General features: G+C 41.4%; 1 protein-coding gene across 1 annotated transcript in view; it reads right to left on the bottom strand.

Moving 5' to 3' along the window:
- Positions 1-18,322, bottom strand: part of ARFGEF1 (ARF guanine nucleotide exchange factor 1) — a 216,465-nt gene that overhangs the window by 119,315 nt on the left and 78,828 nt on the right. The window contains exons 2-4 of the mRNA XM_088471482.1: positions 17,947-17,977; positions 12,137-12,293; positions 1,102-1,248 (exon numbers count right to left, since the gene is read on the bottom strand). Coding sequence (XP_088327608.1) covers positions 1,102-1,248; positions 12,137-12,293; positions 17,947-17,977 — 335 coding nt within the window. The remainder of the gene's footprint in view (positions 1-1,101; positions 1,249-12,136; positions 12,294-17,946; positions 17,978-18,322) is intronic.

Genomic DNA, 18,322 nt, shown 5'->3' with positions numbered 1-18,322 from the left:
AGGATGAGATATGGCAAACGGCTTTAGGGTGTCCACGACTATCTACTACCTCGATTCATTTCTAACAAATACAATAATTTTTATTGCATAGGGTATACTTGACTTACACTTGATTATGTAGGTTTGGGGGCCGGTCCAGCTATCAGTGTCCTAAATGCAATGATAATGCATGTACCTTCTGGCCCTTGCTATTGGAGTGTCCCCTGATACATACCTTCTGGGGCAGGGTAATCCGGGTGATTCTTTCTGCAGGGGCCCCTCAAGCTGTATTTACTCTTATTGTCTGTGCCTTAGGGGTAATCGAAAAGGACCTGCTAGATAATCATACTTGACAATATGTCCTTAACTTATGTGTGTTTTCTAAAGTTTGTATTGCCTGCTGCTTCTGGATGCCCCCCCATGGGACTGGTTTACCGCATCTGGCTTACCATAGCTAATGCCTCCATTGCATATGAAAAATAGGTTTACTTGGCCAGGAACGCTGAATCTAAGTTTGATCGTACTTGGGCCAAATAGCTTAGCTCGGTATTTGCCAAGATCCCTTCTCAGGCAGACTCTGCTTCTGTCTCTGATCAGGGGCCAGGCCAATAGCAGCTCAGCGAGCGCTGGTTTACTGTAACAGGTTTTTCTAAGTAGTGATGCACCAATATGTTTATCTGTTTTTATAATACAAGTAATTTATGCTCTTTTAATGATTATTTTCTTTTTTTTGCATATCAAGTCATGATTTTATATTTTCTGGCTCTCTGCTTCACATGTCTTGCATGTATATTATCCCTAATATATATATATATATATATATATATATATATATATATATATATATATATATTTATATATATATCTCTAGCTTTTTTTTTTACATTTTCAGTGTTTGCTGGATTTTGGTTGTATGTTTTTATGAAAAATCAATAAAAACCATTTAAGTTCAAAGAAAAAAAAAAAGCTTCAGTTTTAACGTTGATGCTATGAATCCACCACATTATGTATACATAATTTTACTACTACTTGAATACTTGATATACCGTGTATGGTTGCATTAAAACTGAAAAATTAAGATAAAAAAAAAAACACATTACAACAGTGACCACTTTACTGCACCTTTATGATTTGTAATTGAACATCCTCATCTGTTTGGGGTCCTTGGAAGCAGCCACATATAGTTTCAATTATCCTGTCTATTAGCTTCTTGCCAGGCGTTGTGCTGTCAGGTGCATTGCCGGTCAGGTGTCCATATGCGATAAGTTTCTAAGGAATAAGCAAAATCAGCCAAATTCATTTCTAATTGATGGTTAGAACAATGGCACCAATTTATATATCAAGAACCCTGGGGAAAAACATACAGTTGCCAGCAATACTAATATTGATAAGAAAAGGAGGAACATATTAATACTGTAGCACTTTCAATGTCGCATGAAAGGGATATTCACTTGACATTGTCATATCACCCACAACAATCTTTGCTGAACATTAGACTTTTCCATAACAACACAGTGCTTCAAGGTTTCATCTGTAACTAGTTAAATATGATGAACTAACTGGTCAGAATCAACAGTAAATTGTATTTACACAGCACATGCAGTAGAAAAACTGAAACGTAAAACACCTTTCTCTGTGAAATGGCAACATCCACATCAGTAGGGCAAAATAGATTATGGGGGGATATATCAAATCTTGGAGAGAAATAAAGTGGACAAAGATAAAGTACTAACCAGTCAGTTTCTAACTGGTACAGCCTGTAAAACAACAACTAGAAGCTAATTAGTTGGTACTTTATCTCTCTCTACTCTCTCTCCCCAAGATTTGAAAAGTATCCCCCTCTGAGTTTTGTGACAAAATGCATATGTCCTTTTATCTAAACATATATTCTATATAATCCTACTAAAGAACTGTCTTGCACAAGGGCAGTGAGATCTGCAGGAAGCCCGCTCCCCATCTTCACAGCTCTCACTGGCTGCTTGACACCCAATTTCTCTTCTCCCCCAATGCACAGTTTGTATGCCAAGGACTGTTACCCTTTTGAAAGTACCTGAAGCCAGCACACAACCCTCAAATCCAGGAGGGAGATGGGGGCAGTGATGAAAGCTGGGGAGATGGACCTACAGGGTTGAGAGAGGGATGGCAGGTGAGGAATACAGAAATGAGAGGGGACAAAGATGAGAGCGGGACAAAGGGGAAGGTAGGGAATTTGAGAGAGGTGACAGATTAGAGACTGATGGGGGAGAAGGAAAAAAAAAAAAAAAAAGCAAAAATAGCTAGAAACCCAGTCTAATGGCCGTCGGGAGAAGCAGTGGTCTACCTACTCTGGCCTGGTGGGAAATTGGAATGAATAAAAAGAGCATTACACACGTTACCTTATATATATATATATATATATATATACACACACACACACACGACTCAATGAGACAGTGAAAATGTTGGATAATTCTTATATACCAAATAAAACACAGCTGAGCACCAAAGTACAGTATGAATCACAATACTGCTGAAGAGCACACAGAGATATGTTTTATGACGGAAACTACATTTTGTTTATTAGGGCAAAAAATGACTTACTTTGTTAAAACTTTACACCTGTATTCTATTTGTATACATGTGCAATATCTTGCTATTATTCAACAACACAGCCACACTGTAGAACAAATATGGACTGTTATGTGTACAGCTCTGTAAAGATATAACACATGGAAACATAAGAATGTGCAAAAAATAATACTGTACAGGTCGGTTTTATCTGTCCTGTATTGCTGTGACATTGTTTATTTTTCCTTTTCTTTTGTATACTTGCTGTAATGGGCCTCTTTCTTTGTTTTTATTACTGGAAGCAATATATTTGTACCATACGTTCTTGAAATATTTGTTTTTTATTTTATTTTTTGCTAGAGTCCCCACTATAACTAAGGACTATTACATCTATCACCATTTCTTCTTAAGGTGCGTACACACGGTACGATTAAAATGCACAATATGAACTATAATGATCATATTGTTATCGTTCATATCGTGCATTTTTCGGTGCCTCCAACCCACCAACGATCTGCGATGCGCGGGCACGTATGGACGATAAAGATATTGTCCATCGATCATGCACGCAGGCCAACCTGGTCGATACCGACCAGGGTACTGTAGGGACCCACAATCGATCGCCGGTCGCTAGCCGTCGTTGGTGGGTTGGTGGTGTGCTGGATGTTCGATATCGGTCATCCAGCACACCCGGGAGATTGTTCAACGATATCGTTATCGTTGATGATCGTCCCGTGTGTATGCACCATTAATGTTACCTCTCAGCATTCCTCCTGCCATTTGCAGTGTGTTAAATCTACTGAATTCATGAACTCTATGAAGTTTTTATTATATGAAGTGTTCTCTCATATCACTTCTTTTCCTTACCTCCTCTAAACTTTACATGTTTGGCTCTTGAAGCATGCACTAAGACCAGGCACTTTTTAGTAGTCATTCTCTGAATTATTTCTAAGGTATTAATGTGTTCTTGCAGATAGAGACTCCAGAACTGTACTCAATACTCAGTGTGAGGTCTTACCAATGACTTATACATTGGCAATACATATTAATGGCCGCATTCAATCAGGCTGCGAAAACGGGTGATAAATTATCGCCGATGACGTAATTTTCGCCTGTTTCAATTATCCCCGTATTCAATTTCAAAGACTTTTCACCTTTAAAAAATTGGGATAAGTTTTCACCATGTAATACATGGCGAACAAAAGTGCAGAATTGGGGTTTAGAGGTGTAGAATAAAATAAAATAGCCAGTAGCCTTTTTAATGTCCCCTAAAAGTGAACTGTATAAAAAAAAAAAAAAAAATCCCTAGGACACCCCAAATAATGTACTTTCATTTTGGAGGTGGAAAAAAAAATATTGGGGAACAAAGTTTTAAACTAGCAAAATTGATTTCCCGGGGGGGTGTCCCCAAGTATGCGGCAGATGTTTTCTAGAATGCGGCTGGTAGCAGCAGGTGCATTTTTGAAGAATTAAAAAAAATGACTTTAGGGACTTAAATGTATGCTTGCACCCATTTTCATGTACCCCAAATTTGATGCGACAGGTTATTTAAAAAAAAAAAAAAAAAAAAGAAAAAACCTAAGTGCTATTCTTCACCCCTTCTTCTAAAGTTGTATTTACACCTGCCACGGCTATTCAAAACCCTGACTACCTTCAGCAGCCCAAATCGGGGGGTACCCATAGCGATCCCCCATGTCAGACATCTTTAGGGGGGATGACAGGAAGATTTCCCAAAAATTGAATGGACTTTTCGATACTTACCTTTCCGCCGGGTTCGGTTTTCTCCGGATCCTAATTGAATACTGGGATAAAGTGGGCAGTCGCCAGATACTTTATCCCAGAAAAAGCAGCAATAATGGCGAAAAATCTGACCTCTGACTTTTCACCCGTAATTGAATACCCCCCTATATAACTTCTCTTCCTTCTACCAATACATTTTTCTATGCAACCAAGTAATGTTTTTTTTCTTTGATTTTCTTACTGTAACTCCAAGATCCTTTAGCTCTGTAGTGTATACTACATCACCATTCTGTATTTTGCTTTTAAATGTATTTTAAAAGCAAACATTTTGAATAAATATAGGATTAGAAAAATCTAAGTATGCTTTACCTAATAATACACTAATATATCACTTAAGCTAGAGATAAAAAAAAATTAAATCCATGAGACTTCCTTGAAAAGATGTCCCAGCAGCAGATCCACCCTACCTTGTAATGAGTTTTATACCAACTGCTGCATACAGTAGCGTCAAAAAGAGGTCTTATAATTTTGCATATTTGTCACACCTAATTGTTTCAGATCTTCAAACAAAATTCAGTATTAAGACAAAGACAACCTGAGTAAACACAAATACAGTTTTTAAATTATCATTTCATTTATTGAAGGGAAAAAGTTATCCAACACCTATGTGAAAAGTGAACTGCCTCTCTAAACTTAATAACTGGATGTGCCACCTTTAGCAGCAACAACTGCAACCAAACGCTACCGATAACTGCAGATTATTCTATCATATCACATTGTTGTTCAGGAATTTTGTCCCATTCTTCTTTGCAGAATTGCTTTAATTCAGCCACACTGGAAGGTTTTCAAGCATGAACTGCCTGTATATGGTCTTGCCACAGCATCTCGATTGGAATCAAGTCAAGACTTTGATTAGGCCACTGCAAATCCTTATTTTTGTTTCTTTTAAGCCATTCAGTGGTGGACTTGTGATTATGCTTTGTATCGATGTCTTGCAGCATGACCCAATCACGATTGAGCTTCAGATCACGGACTGATGACCGGACATTTTCCCTGGGAATTTTCTGGTAGAGAGCAGAATTCATGATTCCACCAATTATGGGAAGTCGCCCAGATCCTGAAGCAGTGGAGCATCTCGAGACCATCACACTACCACCACCATTTTAGACTGTTGGTATGATTTTCTTATTGTGGAATGCTGTAATGGCTTTATTCCAGATGTAATAGTACCCATGTCTTCCAAAAAGTTAAACAATTTTGACCCCAGTCCACAGAACATTAGCCCAAAAGGCTTGGGGTTGTCAATGTGTTATTTTGGCAAATGTGAGATGAGCCTTTATGTTCCTATTGGTTAGCAGTGGTTTGTGCCTTGCAACTCTCCGATTTTTGCCCAGTCTTTCTTATGGTGGAATCATGAAAGCTGACATTAACGGAGATGAGTGAGGCTGGCAGTTCCTTAGATGTTCATATGGGTTCTTTGTGATTTCCAGAATGAGTCGTCGATGCGCTCTTGGAGGAAATTTGGTAGGCTCCCACTCTTTTGGTAGGAAATTTGGTGTGCTCCCACTCCTGGGAAGATTCTCTACTGTTCCAAGTTTTCCCCATTTGGAGAAAGAAAAATGTCACTGTGGGTTGCTGGAGTCCCAGAGCCTTACAAATGGCTTTGTAACCCTTTCCAGACTGATATGTTTCAATAACTTTAATAACATTCTTTCTTGACTCCTTGGAATGTCGTTTGATCGCAGCATACTGCGATGCTTGTTGAGACCTTGTAGCCGACTTCACATTGCAGAAAAGGCCCAATTTTAGTGATGTTTAGATTTGACAGGGCTGGCAGTAACCACACCTGATTGTATCTAGTCTAATTGAACCCAATTGGTTAAATGAGTATTTAAGGGGGCAATTACTATTTCACACAGGGCCAGTTGGTGTTGAATAACTTTTTTCCTTCAATAAATGAAATAATTTCAGGGAGTCTATGTTTTAGATTCAATTCTGTTTAAAGATCTGAAACAAATGTGAGAAATATGCAAAAATAGAAAAAAAATAATTCAGGAAGAGTGCAAAAACTTGTTCACGCCAGTGTAGGAGCAGATCCAGCCATGTGTCGGGGAAGGGCACAAACCATGGCGTCACAAGGAAGGTTCGGCCCGCACCCGGGTGTTACCTGTCGAGGGGTGTCAGCAAAGTGCCGACTCCTCGGTGACTGGAGCTGGGTGCTGCACTGTAGTATTACGTACAGCACTTGGCTCATGACACAGTGAGGGAGCAGACACTGCATAAAGACTGGTCCCCGGGGGCAGTCCACATCTCCAGGACCCCTGGAGTGACTAAGACGGGGGTTTGGACCACAAGACCACGCCCCTTTTTGCCGGCGCGATCCTATGTCCCCACGGGGAGGGACGCCACTGGGCACAATTGAGTATTCCACTGTAGAAGCAGGGAAGATGCGTGCTTTTCTGCATGTAGCGGAAAAACACTGGGCTGCTTTATTTTAACATGTTTAAAAAAGACAAACCTATTGGTGCTGAATAAATGTATAAAATGGCAAATAAACACCTATGTAATGTGAGCACTGCTGCCACACGAAGTAAACGTCTGTGTAAATTACAACCTAAAACAGAATGAAAAATTGGAAACAGGCAGCGCAATCAATCTCACAAAATTAATAATCATAAAAATGGGAGTCAGATAAATTATGTATTATTTAATCAAAGTGTAAAAAGAAAAGAAAAAGAAACTAATACACAGAAATAAAAATATAAACAATACATTTTACAGAGTACACAATTACACATAAATTGCTTAAAACACCAATTTAGGCAAAGTCCTGCACATAGAGGCTATATCTATGTTGCTGTTTATTATTTTCAATAAACAGTTGCAATACTAACAGATAAATGTATAATAAAATGTAAAGTATTCATTTCTAGGCACTTGTAACAGTCTTCCATAACGTAATACAATAATACACTGGGTGCTTCAGTAATCTATATTGGAGGTTCCAAAATAAAAAAAACATTGCTGAAGGACACTCATATGACATCTCAAGTTTGACAGAAATAATAGACACAAGGAGAACAAACCTGATGCATTCTACAAGAGACCGAGGACATGAAAGAAGATATATATTACAGCAGGGCAATAACCTGTATATCAAGTTCCAAGCAGTATGGGAAAGACACAGGTGAAGGAGGCGAAGCCCTGTGGGGCACAGGTGAAAGAGGCGCCGCCTTGTGGGGGCACAGGTGAGGGCGACGCCGCCTTATGGGGGGGCACAGGTGAGGGAGACGCCACCTTGTGGGGGCGCACAGGTGAGGGAGACGCCGCTTTGTGGGGGCGCACAGGTGAGGGAGACGCCGCCTTGTGGGGGCGCACAGGTGAGGGAGAGGCCGCCTTGTGGGGGCGCACAGGTGAGGAAGAGGCCGCCTTGTGGGGGCGCAGTTGAGGGAGACGCCGCCTTGTGGGGGCGCAGGTGACTAAAACGTTATCATTTTTTGTGAAGGCAGATTCAAAATGTAGAGGGCCCACACGTTTCTAGTTATATCTGAGGTTATGTAGCCACAGTGACTATAGAAAATCATCCTATTCTGTCAAAATAGTTACCTTTTGTCACATTATACCTCGGAAAATAAAATAAATTAAACTTTTCCAGCATTATTTACACATTTTTCCATACAACATTTGGCTAATGAAAAAACTAGAACAACAGGGTTGGAAATTGATCAATCTCCTGATTTAATACTTTGTAGAACCACCTTTTGCTGCAATTACAGCAATCAGTCTGTTTGGCTATGTCTCTATCATCTTTGAGCACCCAGATTGGGGATTATGGGCCTGATTCAGACCCGCTCACTAGGATGCGTTTGCACGTAGCCTGCCGATATTTGCAATCTGTGCATGCGTGTAAGACGCAGTGCGCATGCGTGAACCAGTCACTGCAATCATAAAGCGATCGCCCCTTGTACACAGACGCCTCGCTAGAATAAGTGACAGGACGCGCCGTTTGTGGGTGTTGGCAGGGGATGGGCGATGGAAACGGGGGTGTGGTGGTGCAAACGCAGGCATGTCTGTGCATCTTAATGTCGTTTCAGGGGCATACATAATTAAGACGCAGCGTCAGCATACATGTCATATGGCTAAATTACACACAGCAGCACTCGCAGTGCTTGCGGTAGGGTATAGTCAGCCACAAGTGCTGCAAATGGATCCGATGGTACTCGATGTTACCGATTGTTCCATCCACTTCCTGGAGATGACGTGTGTTAAGGGAAAGCGGGAGGTCTTGTGAAAGGCTTGTGAGTGTCTAAATACATACCGCGATCGCATGCCAAGACATAGTGGGCGTGCTAATGTCTTGCCGTGCGATTGCAGGATTGGCATATTTTGGCAGCTGACGGCTGCGTGCGTACGCATCTAGCGAGCGGGTCTGAATCGGGCCCTATATGCCCATTCTTCTTTGCAGAATTGTTCAAGTTCAGTCATATCATAGGAGAGCGGAGATGGACTTCTCTCTTCATGTGCATCCACAGCTTTATCAGCCTCCATCCTTGGCCAATAGAACCCATCAGTGATCAACCCATGTGTCTTCTGGACATCCAAGTGTCCGTCTCACACAGCAAAGGAATACTGAACAGGTAAATAAACTTGATAGTGTATATCCATCTAACTCATATCTATCTAACTTATATCTATCTATCTAATCAGTGATTGCAAATACGCGCTATAGCGCATATTTTACCTGGTATTGAGGACTGGAGACTCACTTTTCCAGAACGGGTGATTTCCAGAATGGGTGGGTCCCCAGGGACAAGTCCCGCTACAGCCAATCCCTGGCTCCTGAGTCGGCTGAGATGCTGTGTGCTGCAGCCAATAGGAACCTGCCCTGTCTACCACTTCAAAAGCTGGAGAATATGTAATTCGCTGCTGCTCCTCCTGCTGTTTGGAGGTGGAGACACGGCTCACAGGGAGGAGCAGTAGCCAGCTGCTGTTATCTGTATGGGTTGCTCTGTGCAGTCTATTGTCCGGCCAGAAGTACAGTGCAGACTTGAAGCCCTGCCCCTTCTCCCCTGCCTGCTTTCTGAGGACAGCGAAGCAATCTGCATTCAATATCAGCCTCAGTTTCAGTATAGTCAGCCGGGAGCCTGCTGTGAATAAGGATAGTGAGTACAACAGCACGCTTGACCCCAGCAGTCCCGGGCTTTCTGCCTCTAACCCTAGTCTCCCCTCTACCTCAAATACCCGGTAGCACCCAGCCCCTTCTTCTGTTCCTGCATACTCCTCCTCCTGTCCCCAGCTCCCCTCCACCTCCTCCTGTATGTGGCTCTCCTCCATATCCGATTACCAGAGGGGCATTCTAAGGGTATGTGGGGATGAATGTTGGCATGTGGGGAGGTCTGAGGGGCATATGAGATACTCTAAAGCATAAATTATGGTGGGACCCAGAAATATATAGTCACTCAGAGCGATCACTGCTCATATCTATCTATTTTTCTAAAGGGGCTGACTAGATGGTCCAAGTGGTTCTTATCTGCCGTCAAATTCTATGTTTCTATGATTTAGGTCTGTGCTTTGACTTGCCCACTCAAGGATAGTCACTTTTCAATTTTAAGGCCACTGCTTTCGTGGTGGTATTTTCAGGGTCATTCTCATGCTGGTAGGTAACCCAACTGCCTGTCTTCAGCTAGCTAGCAGAGGACTACAGGATTTCCTCATTAATTTGGGTGTACTCGTCAGCATCCATCTTCCTTTCAATCCTGACCAATTGTCCAGTCCCTGCTGAAGAGAAACACCCACAACGTAATGTTGCCACCACCATGCTTCACAATAGTATGGTGTGTTTTCAGTGGTCAGCTGTGTTAGGCTTTCACCAAACATAGGAGGTGATTCAATTCAGCGTGAATTGAATAGCGCCGGGAGGGAGCTCCCGGAGCAATTCAATTCAGCACGATGTTTACTCCGACGGGAAGTAAAGTCGGAGAATGCCAGTTCTCGCGATTTAACCTGGGTGTTTAGTCGCGAAAACCGGCATTCACCGACTAAAGTGCCAGGCTTGAGGCTGTTAGTGCCGTGCTAAGCAAGAAATAGGCCTCACAGCCGGCACTTTAGTCGGACTTCTCCTTGCACCCTCAGGAGGGTGAGAGGAGAAATAATTAGTCAGACTAAACAGCGCGCTGTATTTAATAGCACCGGGAGCTCCCTCCCAGCGCTATTAAATTCACGTTAAATTGAATCACCCCCATAGTGCTTGGAGTTTATTCCAAAAAGTGCTATCTTGGTCTCATCTGACAATACAACCTTTTGCCACATGGTATGAGAATCATCCAAGTGTTTTGTTATGTTTGCATAGCAAAAGAGACAGATTTGGCACTTTTTCAGAAGAGGCTTCTTTCTTACCACCCTGCCATACAGGGCAGCTTTGTGTAAAGCATGTGAGATAGTTGTCACATGCACATACTTACCAATCTCAGCCATAAAGACTTCTAAGTCATTCAAAGTTGCCATTGGCCTCTTGGTACTGCCCCTGCTCAATATCATCTAGTTTGGTAATACCAGAAGCTTTCAACTTCTTAATAATTCTTTAAACGGTACTAAGAGTAAAAGTCTTTGAAATCTTTTTGTATACTTCTCCTAATGGCCCCTATACGCCAGCAACGGATTGCAATAATGCTGCGTACCTGCTATGCCAGGTTGGAGGATTGGTGAAATCGAACATGTTGGATTTCACTGATTTGGCGATCACTAGATCGTTGAAATTTAACATGTATAATTTCACCAATCCTCTGACGAATCGCAAAACATCGATGGCCGCTGGTCAGCATATCCGACCGGCGGATCAGCGTTTCTGATTCCATCGCATAATCGGACAATACGTTGTCTGATGTATGGGGGCCTTAACTTATGCTGTTCCACAATTTTATAGCAGAGCCTTTTTTTGAAAGCACCTTTCCAACCATGGTGAATTCTTTACATTACCATGCACTACTAGTGGTGGAATCTTCAAGGAATAGCCGGTTTTATTCTGAAGTAATCAAAGCCACTAAAACTGATGTCAGGTAGGGGCCAATTAGCTCCCACATTAGATCTGGAATGTCATTGGTTGCACCTGAGCAAGTATAATATGGTTAATCTTAAACTGGCCATACACCTGACCAACTTTCCTCCAACTAGTTGGTTGGAATGAAAATCTGGTAATGCATGGGTGCAAATCAGCCATTTGCTCCCAAACACCAGAAAACGGATGAAAGTGGTTGTTCGGACAAGTTTTTTTTTTAATCAAACAGATTTAACTAACTTGCTTGAATGACCTTTTTTCTGTTTTCCGGTGTTTGGGAGCACATGGGTGATTGTCATTTAATCCTATGCAATACTGGATTTTCATTCCAACCAACTAGTAGTTGGATAATTAGAGAAAAGTTGGTCTGGTGTATGGCCAGCTTAAGGGTATGATCACTTATCCAAACTAGGTATTTGTTGAGAGTTATATATAATGTGTAAATAAAGCTGGAAAAAGGTTGATTTAATTAATTTTATTTTCCAGGTTGTAATGTAACAAAAGGTAAGGATTTTGATGGTGATTTTCTATAGGCACTGAGCATATTTAGGCATCTCAAAAATGTTACATATTGATATCTAATACAGAGTTACCCACGTACATGGCAAAATGGCCAATTTAATCATAAAACTAAACAATTTTATAGTAACATCTGGGTAATATGGGCTTCATATGTATTGTTACCATTTGCTTAATACAATAATGGAGAGAGATTAAAAAAATGATAGCTTAAAAAAAATAAATGGTAGAAAGGAGTTTCATTTATTTTTACAATAGAAATTTATTGGGAGACCTTATAAAGATCACAATACACACCTGCAAACAGTCCAGAGATGTGCTAACAATCCGGGGGCATTTGGACTGGCATGCAAGCTCAAACGGTAAAAAGTACTTGTCGGCTTCAATAAAAGTGGCTTTTGATTTCACGGGCGGAAGGGTGCTAGAACCAGCCTTCGCATCTCCTTGGGGAGGACTGAGTGAAGAGAAAGAAAAGAGGCCAATTAAAATGCAGTCCACATAATCCGTACGTGTGCTGCCACACTCATCTATGCCTATTTATATAATCCACCATCTGCTACAGTCTAAATTCCTAATACAATGTACGTAAAAGAAAACAATACAATTAACTGAAGATATTCACAAGGCTACAAAAAAATAACAATAGAAAATCAGACAACATATGAGCGGCATTTTGAAATGCAGATTAAAATAAATAAATTGCAACAGGTAACCGTGGATGAAGCCATTTAGCATTCTCTCTCTACATTTCCAATGCTGTAAACATTATTACAATGAAGATTCCTGGCTGTTGGAAAAGTACAGCTCCAATAAGTGTGAGCCCCTAGTGTGAGCTAGTCAGGCGATGGGTTTCCTGCAGACCCACTTTAGGACTGGTGAAGCATTCCATTTAACCATGCTGTACATTGCTTAACAATGTATTGTGTGGCACAGTGTAATAGTTTTTTTTTTAATACGATTGCTCTCCAGAGGACCATCTGTCCACATTTTATATTGTGTTAATTTTCAACCCTAAAGTAGTGGACATACATGAATATAATGAAATGATATAATTGGGCAGTGGTTAAACAGTATCTTGCAAAATGTGCACTCACTGGCCTGACGTACATTCCTGGTTATCCTCAATATTCCACCTAGGTCACCCTATATAGCCATGCACGGTATGAACAGAATAGCAAACACTTGTCTAATGGAGCGTACACACGGTCAGATTTGTCAGACTTGTCAGATTTGTCAGATGAACGACTAAACGATTTGAACGATTTGACCAAAGTTTTGAACGATTTGAACGATTGAACGATTTTTGACTGCATTAAAATGAATGGAATCGTCCAAGTCTGACTGCAAACCCATCAGATGTCAGATATCGTTATCTGACAAACGGGAACGCGCATCGTTGATCGTCCATCGTTCAGGCATGTCAGATATGAACGATTTTCCTTCAGATATGAACGACTGAACGATTTTTAAATCGTTATCGTCCATATCTGAAGAAAAAATCTGATCATGTGTATGCACCATAACAGACTATATATATTGTGCTAACACCACATGTATTCTCTACCAAGCACATTGCAATAATTAGTCATATAATGATTCTGGCAACACAGTCATGTATTTTGTTAATGCAAAGGGATTGAGTTAGAAACATTTTCTCAAGAATAAAAGTATTTAGAGCACACTGAGGATTCGACAACTATTTTGGGAATATTGTTTACTAATAAGTAACAGTTTAGAAAAAGACTGAACAAAATTTAACTCAATGAACAAAGAATATTTTGCAAACATAACAAGTAACATTTAGGAGATGTGAGCAAGAGTCTATAATCAGCAAATTTATAGCTCGCTATTCGATATTTAAAATGTTGGCATCAGAGATGGAATCTGCAATATATAAGGCTGTTTTAACTAGAAAAAAAAAAAATCTTACTTGAATGCCTATTTACAAAACGAGATAACAGGCACTCCAGTATGCCAGGGGTGCCTCAGGTTGGTGGTCCAGCACCAAATCAAATCACTTATGGTCAATGTAATGTAAATATGTGGACAAACAGAAGTACAAACCTGTCCACCACCACATAACTGAGCCCAAGGATGACAGGTGAGCACATTTACTTACACTAGGGCGTTGTGGTTCAAAAAAGTTTGGGAACCACTGCCTTAAAGTGTAAATCATACTGTCCTTTCTGCTGAAATGTAACATGGCAGCGGAGGGAGGGGGGGGGCTTGTAGTATGTTAGTAGATACCCATAAAAATGGCTGCTTACCCAGAAATGATTCAAAACTGTATTACCTATGTTTTTATCAAACCAGCTTTAATTAGGGTTGATAACCTCAGTAATTCCATCAACCCAATAGAAAATAATGCAAAACAGCAAATTAATCCATTATATAGGTCTATATAGATTTGGACACACATTAGTTTCATCATTTTGGTTCTGCACTTGTAGTGCAGACTTTCAGCTTTAATTCAACGGGTTGAACAAACATTGTATGAAAAGTTTCGGAATTGTAACCATTTTTATACACAGTCCCCAATTTTCAGGGGCTCAAATGTATTTGGACAAATTAACATAATCATAAAGAAAAGGTACATTTTTCACACTTTGTTGAGAATCATTTGCAGGTAAGGACTGCCTGATGTCTGGAACCTATACCCACCAAATACCCTCCTTTGTTTTTCCTTGCCAGGCATTACTGTAGCTGTCTTCAGTTGTGGTTTGTTTGTGGGTCTTTCTGCCTTTAGTTTTGTCTTCAGCAAGTGAAATGCATGCAGGTTCAGGTGATTGCTTCAGCCATTACAGAACACACCACTTCGTTCCCTTAAAAAATATCTGGTTCGCAGTCTGTTATGGGTCATTTTCCCATCTGTTGTGTGAAGCGCCATCCAATAAGCTTGTTGAATTTGGCTAAATCTGAGCATACAGTATATTCCTATACACTTCAGAATTCATCCTGCTGCTTCTGTCACATCATCAATAAATATTAGTGTCCCAGCACCACTGGAAACCATGCATGTCCATACAAAAACACTGCCTCGACCGTTAATTACAGATGATGATGTATGCTTAGGATCATGGACCATTCTAAACCTTCTCCATACTTTCTCCTTGATCCAATAGGGGATACAGGAGTATGTACCATGGGGTATAGACGGGTGATGAGTGGAGTCTGGCAATTTAAATATCTTCAAAAGAGTAGCTTGCTCCTCCCGCTCTATACCCCACCCGAACCCAGTTTAGATGAAGTGCCAAGGGAGCTGGATGCTTTCCAGGGCTGTCCTCAGCCATTTGTTTCTTCATTTATTTTTACATTTATTTTTTATTTCTCTTCAACAGACCGACTGCTGGCTGTGCCAGTTTGCTTGTGTCGTGAGAGCTGCTGGTGGGACCCACCACAGCTGCCTGCGGCTCGTGTCCGGGTCCCGGGGCCACAGAGTCAACGGACTCTAGGGAGACCCATCTCAGCTGCACGTGGCTTGTGTTCGGGTCCCCACATGCCCACCGCGATACGTCTGGCAACGCAGGGATAAGTTTTTACATCCCTTCTTGAGAAGCAAGGTGGGTGTGGACATTAAAGTCGCGGACTCCCCAACTATGCGGGCAGTTTATTCACACAAGAACAGCAGTATATGCTGTCGTGTGCTGCACGCAGAGTCCTTCTGGCTCTGCATATATATATATTTGGCTGGTAAGCTTACTGACTGAGGGTGGGGGATTAACAGTGGCGCAGTAACTCTGGGTTTCCCGCTCAAGGGGACCGGGGTGGGCAGCCCTATGACTGACTGGCTGACAGCTAGATGTCACTAAGCTCCCCAGACTCCTGTGAGCCGGGAGTCTGTCTGAGGGAGCGCTGCCGATGTGGGCAACGGGTCCCCCGGCTGATGTGAGCTATGGGGGAAGGTGCGTTGGCCGGACTCTGGCTGGGGGTAGGGAATAGAGCTGCCCATAGCCCGGCCATCAAGAGGCTTTACAATGGGGCTAGGTACCGGCTGCTCTGAGCCGCGGTCTCACAGCCTCACCCCCAGAGATCCCTTTATAGAGGAAACTAGCTCTCTGTGCAGTAGAGCACACCTATCAGTGTACTGGCGCTGTGACTTAGCATGCAGAGTGCCAGCAACACTACACAGGTAGACCCATATTTAGTCTTCCCCATTAGATTATATTTATTGCACATTACTACTGTAGTAGCAGATATCTATCCCAATAGGGTATCTCCTTCTTGCAGGCCCCTGTGCAAGGATGACACACAAAAATTGTGCTCTACACTCTTAAGACCTGCCATCATCCACCTCTGTTCTCCGTGGAGGTCGCGGCCTTTTCGTGATGCCAAGATCACCAGTGTTTTCTTTTTTTTTTTTTATCCAAATGTACCAAACTGTTGATTTGGCCATCCCCAAGGTTCCCGCTATCTTTCTGATGGATTTTTTCGTTCTTGCAGCCTAAGAACGGCCTGTGCACGTGCATTGAGAGCTCCTTTGACCACATATTGTGGGTTCGCAGCAACAGCTTCCAAATGCAAATGCCACACTTGGAATCATCTCCAGACCTTTTTCCTGCTTAACTGATACAGATATTGCAATGGATTAACCCACTCCTGTACATGAGACAGATTTTGAGTCATTTGTCCAACTAATTTTGACCCCATGAAAAAGAGGGAGCTACACATTAATCAGTTGTTATTCAGAAACCCTTATTTCAATTTGGATATGAATAGCCTCAAATTAAAGCTGATAGTCTACACTTTAATACCATATTGATATAACTGTAACTTGAATATGTTTTGGTAAACAGCTAAAAGAATAAAAATTGTTTCAGTGTCCAAATATATATGGACCTAACTGGACACAGCCTTCCTCGTATATAGGCCTTCAAACACTGGTCTTTCTAACAAGGCAATTACTGTAGTAATATTTCATACATTTTATATACCTATATTATCACTAACATACTACATTAGGGGATATGTTCAGGATCCAGTCAGCGGGCATTCTGGCGTTCACAATGCTGATGCCGGAATCCTGCCACTTAACGGAATACTGGCACCGGCATCCCGACCGCCTGGATCCCGAAGGTAAGTCCTGGGGTTAGGGGGAGGGTTAGGCACTAGGGTGAGGGTTAGGCACTAAAGGGTGAGGGTTAGGTTTAGGGTGCATGGAGGGGGAGATTAGGTTTAGGCACTGGGGAGGGCGGGTTAGCGGTAGGGTTAGGAGTTAGGTTAGTATACTTACAGCCATCGGGATGGTAACATGGTCGGGATGCCGGGGTTGGGATTCTGACAGACGGGGTCCCAAGCGCCAGCATCCTTTACCCAACCCCTACATTTAGTCTTCAATCCTGGATTATACTGGCCACAAATTGTATGTATAAATGTGATGTGATTAGGACGCACCAGCAGACTATGCTGATTAATTTGATATGCGACACTTGTATATCTGTGTGCACCTGAGTCTGTATATAAACCGCAACGGAATTTGGAATAAAAACAGCTGCAGATGCTACATTGTAGCACTTCGTATACAGATTCAGAGACAGTCCACACAGATATACAAGTGTCACATATCAAATTAATCAGCAGTGTCTGCTGGTGCGTCCTAGACGCGTGACCTGGATTGCCAAGGTGGGCTTTTTAGCTCGACTTCAGCAAAAGGACACATCTGTAGGTGTCTGTTAGATCAGTCAAACACTGAGCAAATAGACAGACCACTAGACTGGTCATCTGACTGTATTTACCAACATGTCCGATAATAATGAGATCAATAATGACTTATTGGAATATTAAAACAAGAGATGTTTGAGGAGCAAACACACTTCAATATTTGGCCAATTGCTTGACAATGTTACAGATATTGCAGTAAGTGTGGCCAGCATTAGTCAGGTAATGAATCATTTACAAGTATCATAATATAAGTAAATGTAATCTCTATGTCTTCTATCTGACTGATAAATAAGGTAATGAGACAAGGCTACTGTTGGCCTCATAACAAAAGATAGCCATAAAGAAAAAGGTGTAACAGGGCACAATGTAAAAAAGGGAGATGGAACGCATAAATGTTCAAGAAATATGCCAAATATATCACCAGTTACTCTAAAATCTATATTACATACCTTTGTTTATCTGTTTCACATTTTATTTCCTCTGTGAAAAGAAAAATAAATAAAAGCAGTATATTAGAAAATAAAGCTCAACATAATTTTAAATTAACCTATTTTCTTTCAATGTTTTGACAAATTGAAATGATAGAGTCAGAACACTATGTAAGTGAAAACGGACCATTAAAAGGAGAAATTTGTTTTGCAGATTGTAATGCAATGTCCAAACAAACATTTACATTTAGGGTTTAAAAAAAATAATAAGTTAGTGTACACTTCCAAACAGGGCCGGCTCCAGGGCTAATAGCGTCCTGTGTTGGCCGAGTGCTCTGCACTCATTATCGCGCGCGGTCGAAATTGGGGGTGTGACCTAATTACCATAGGCCACACC

The sequence above is a fragment of the Taudactylus pleione genome, unplaced genomic scaffold (genome assembly GCF_031769625.1).
Source record: "Taudactylus pleione unplaced genomic scaffold, aTauple2 ptg000114l, whole genome shotgun sequence".
Taxonomy (NCBI): domain Eukaryota; kingdom Metazoa; phylum Chordata; class Amphibia; order Anura; family Myobatrachidae; genus Taudactylus; species Taudactylus pleione.
The sequence above is the reverse complement of the archived record's forward strand: the minus strand, read 5'-3'. Positions and strand labels throughout refer to the sequence as shown.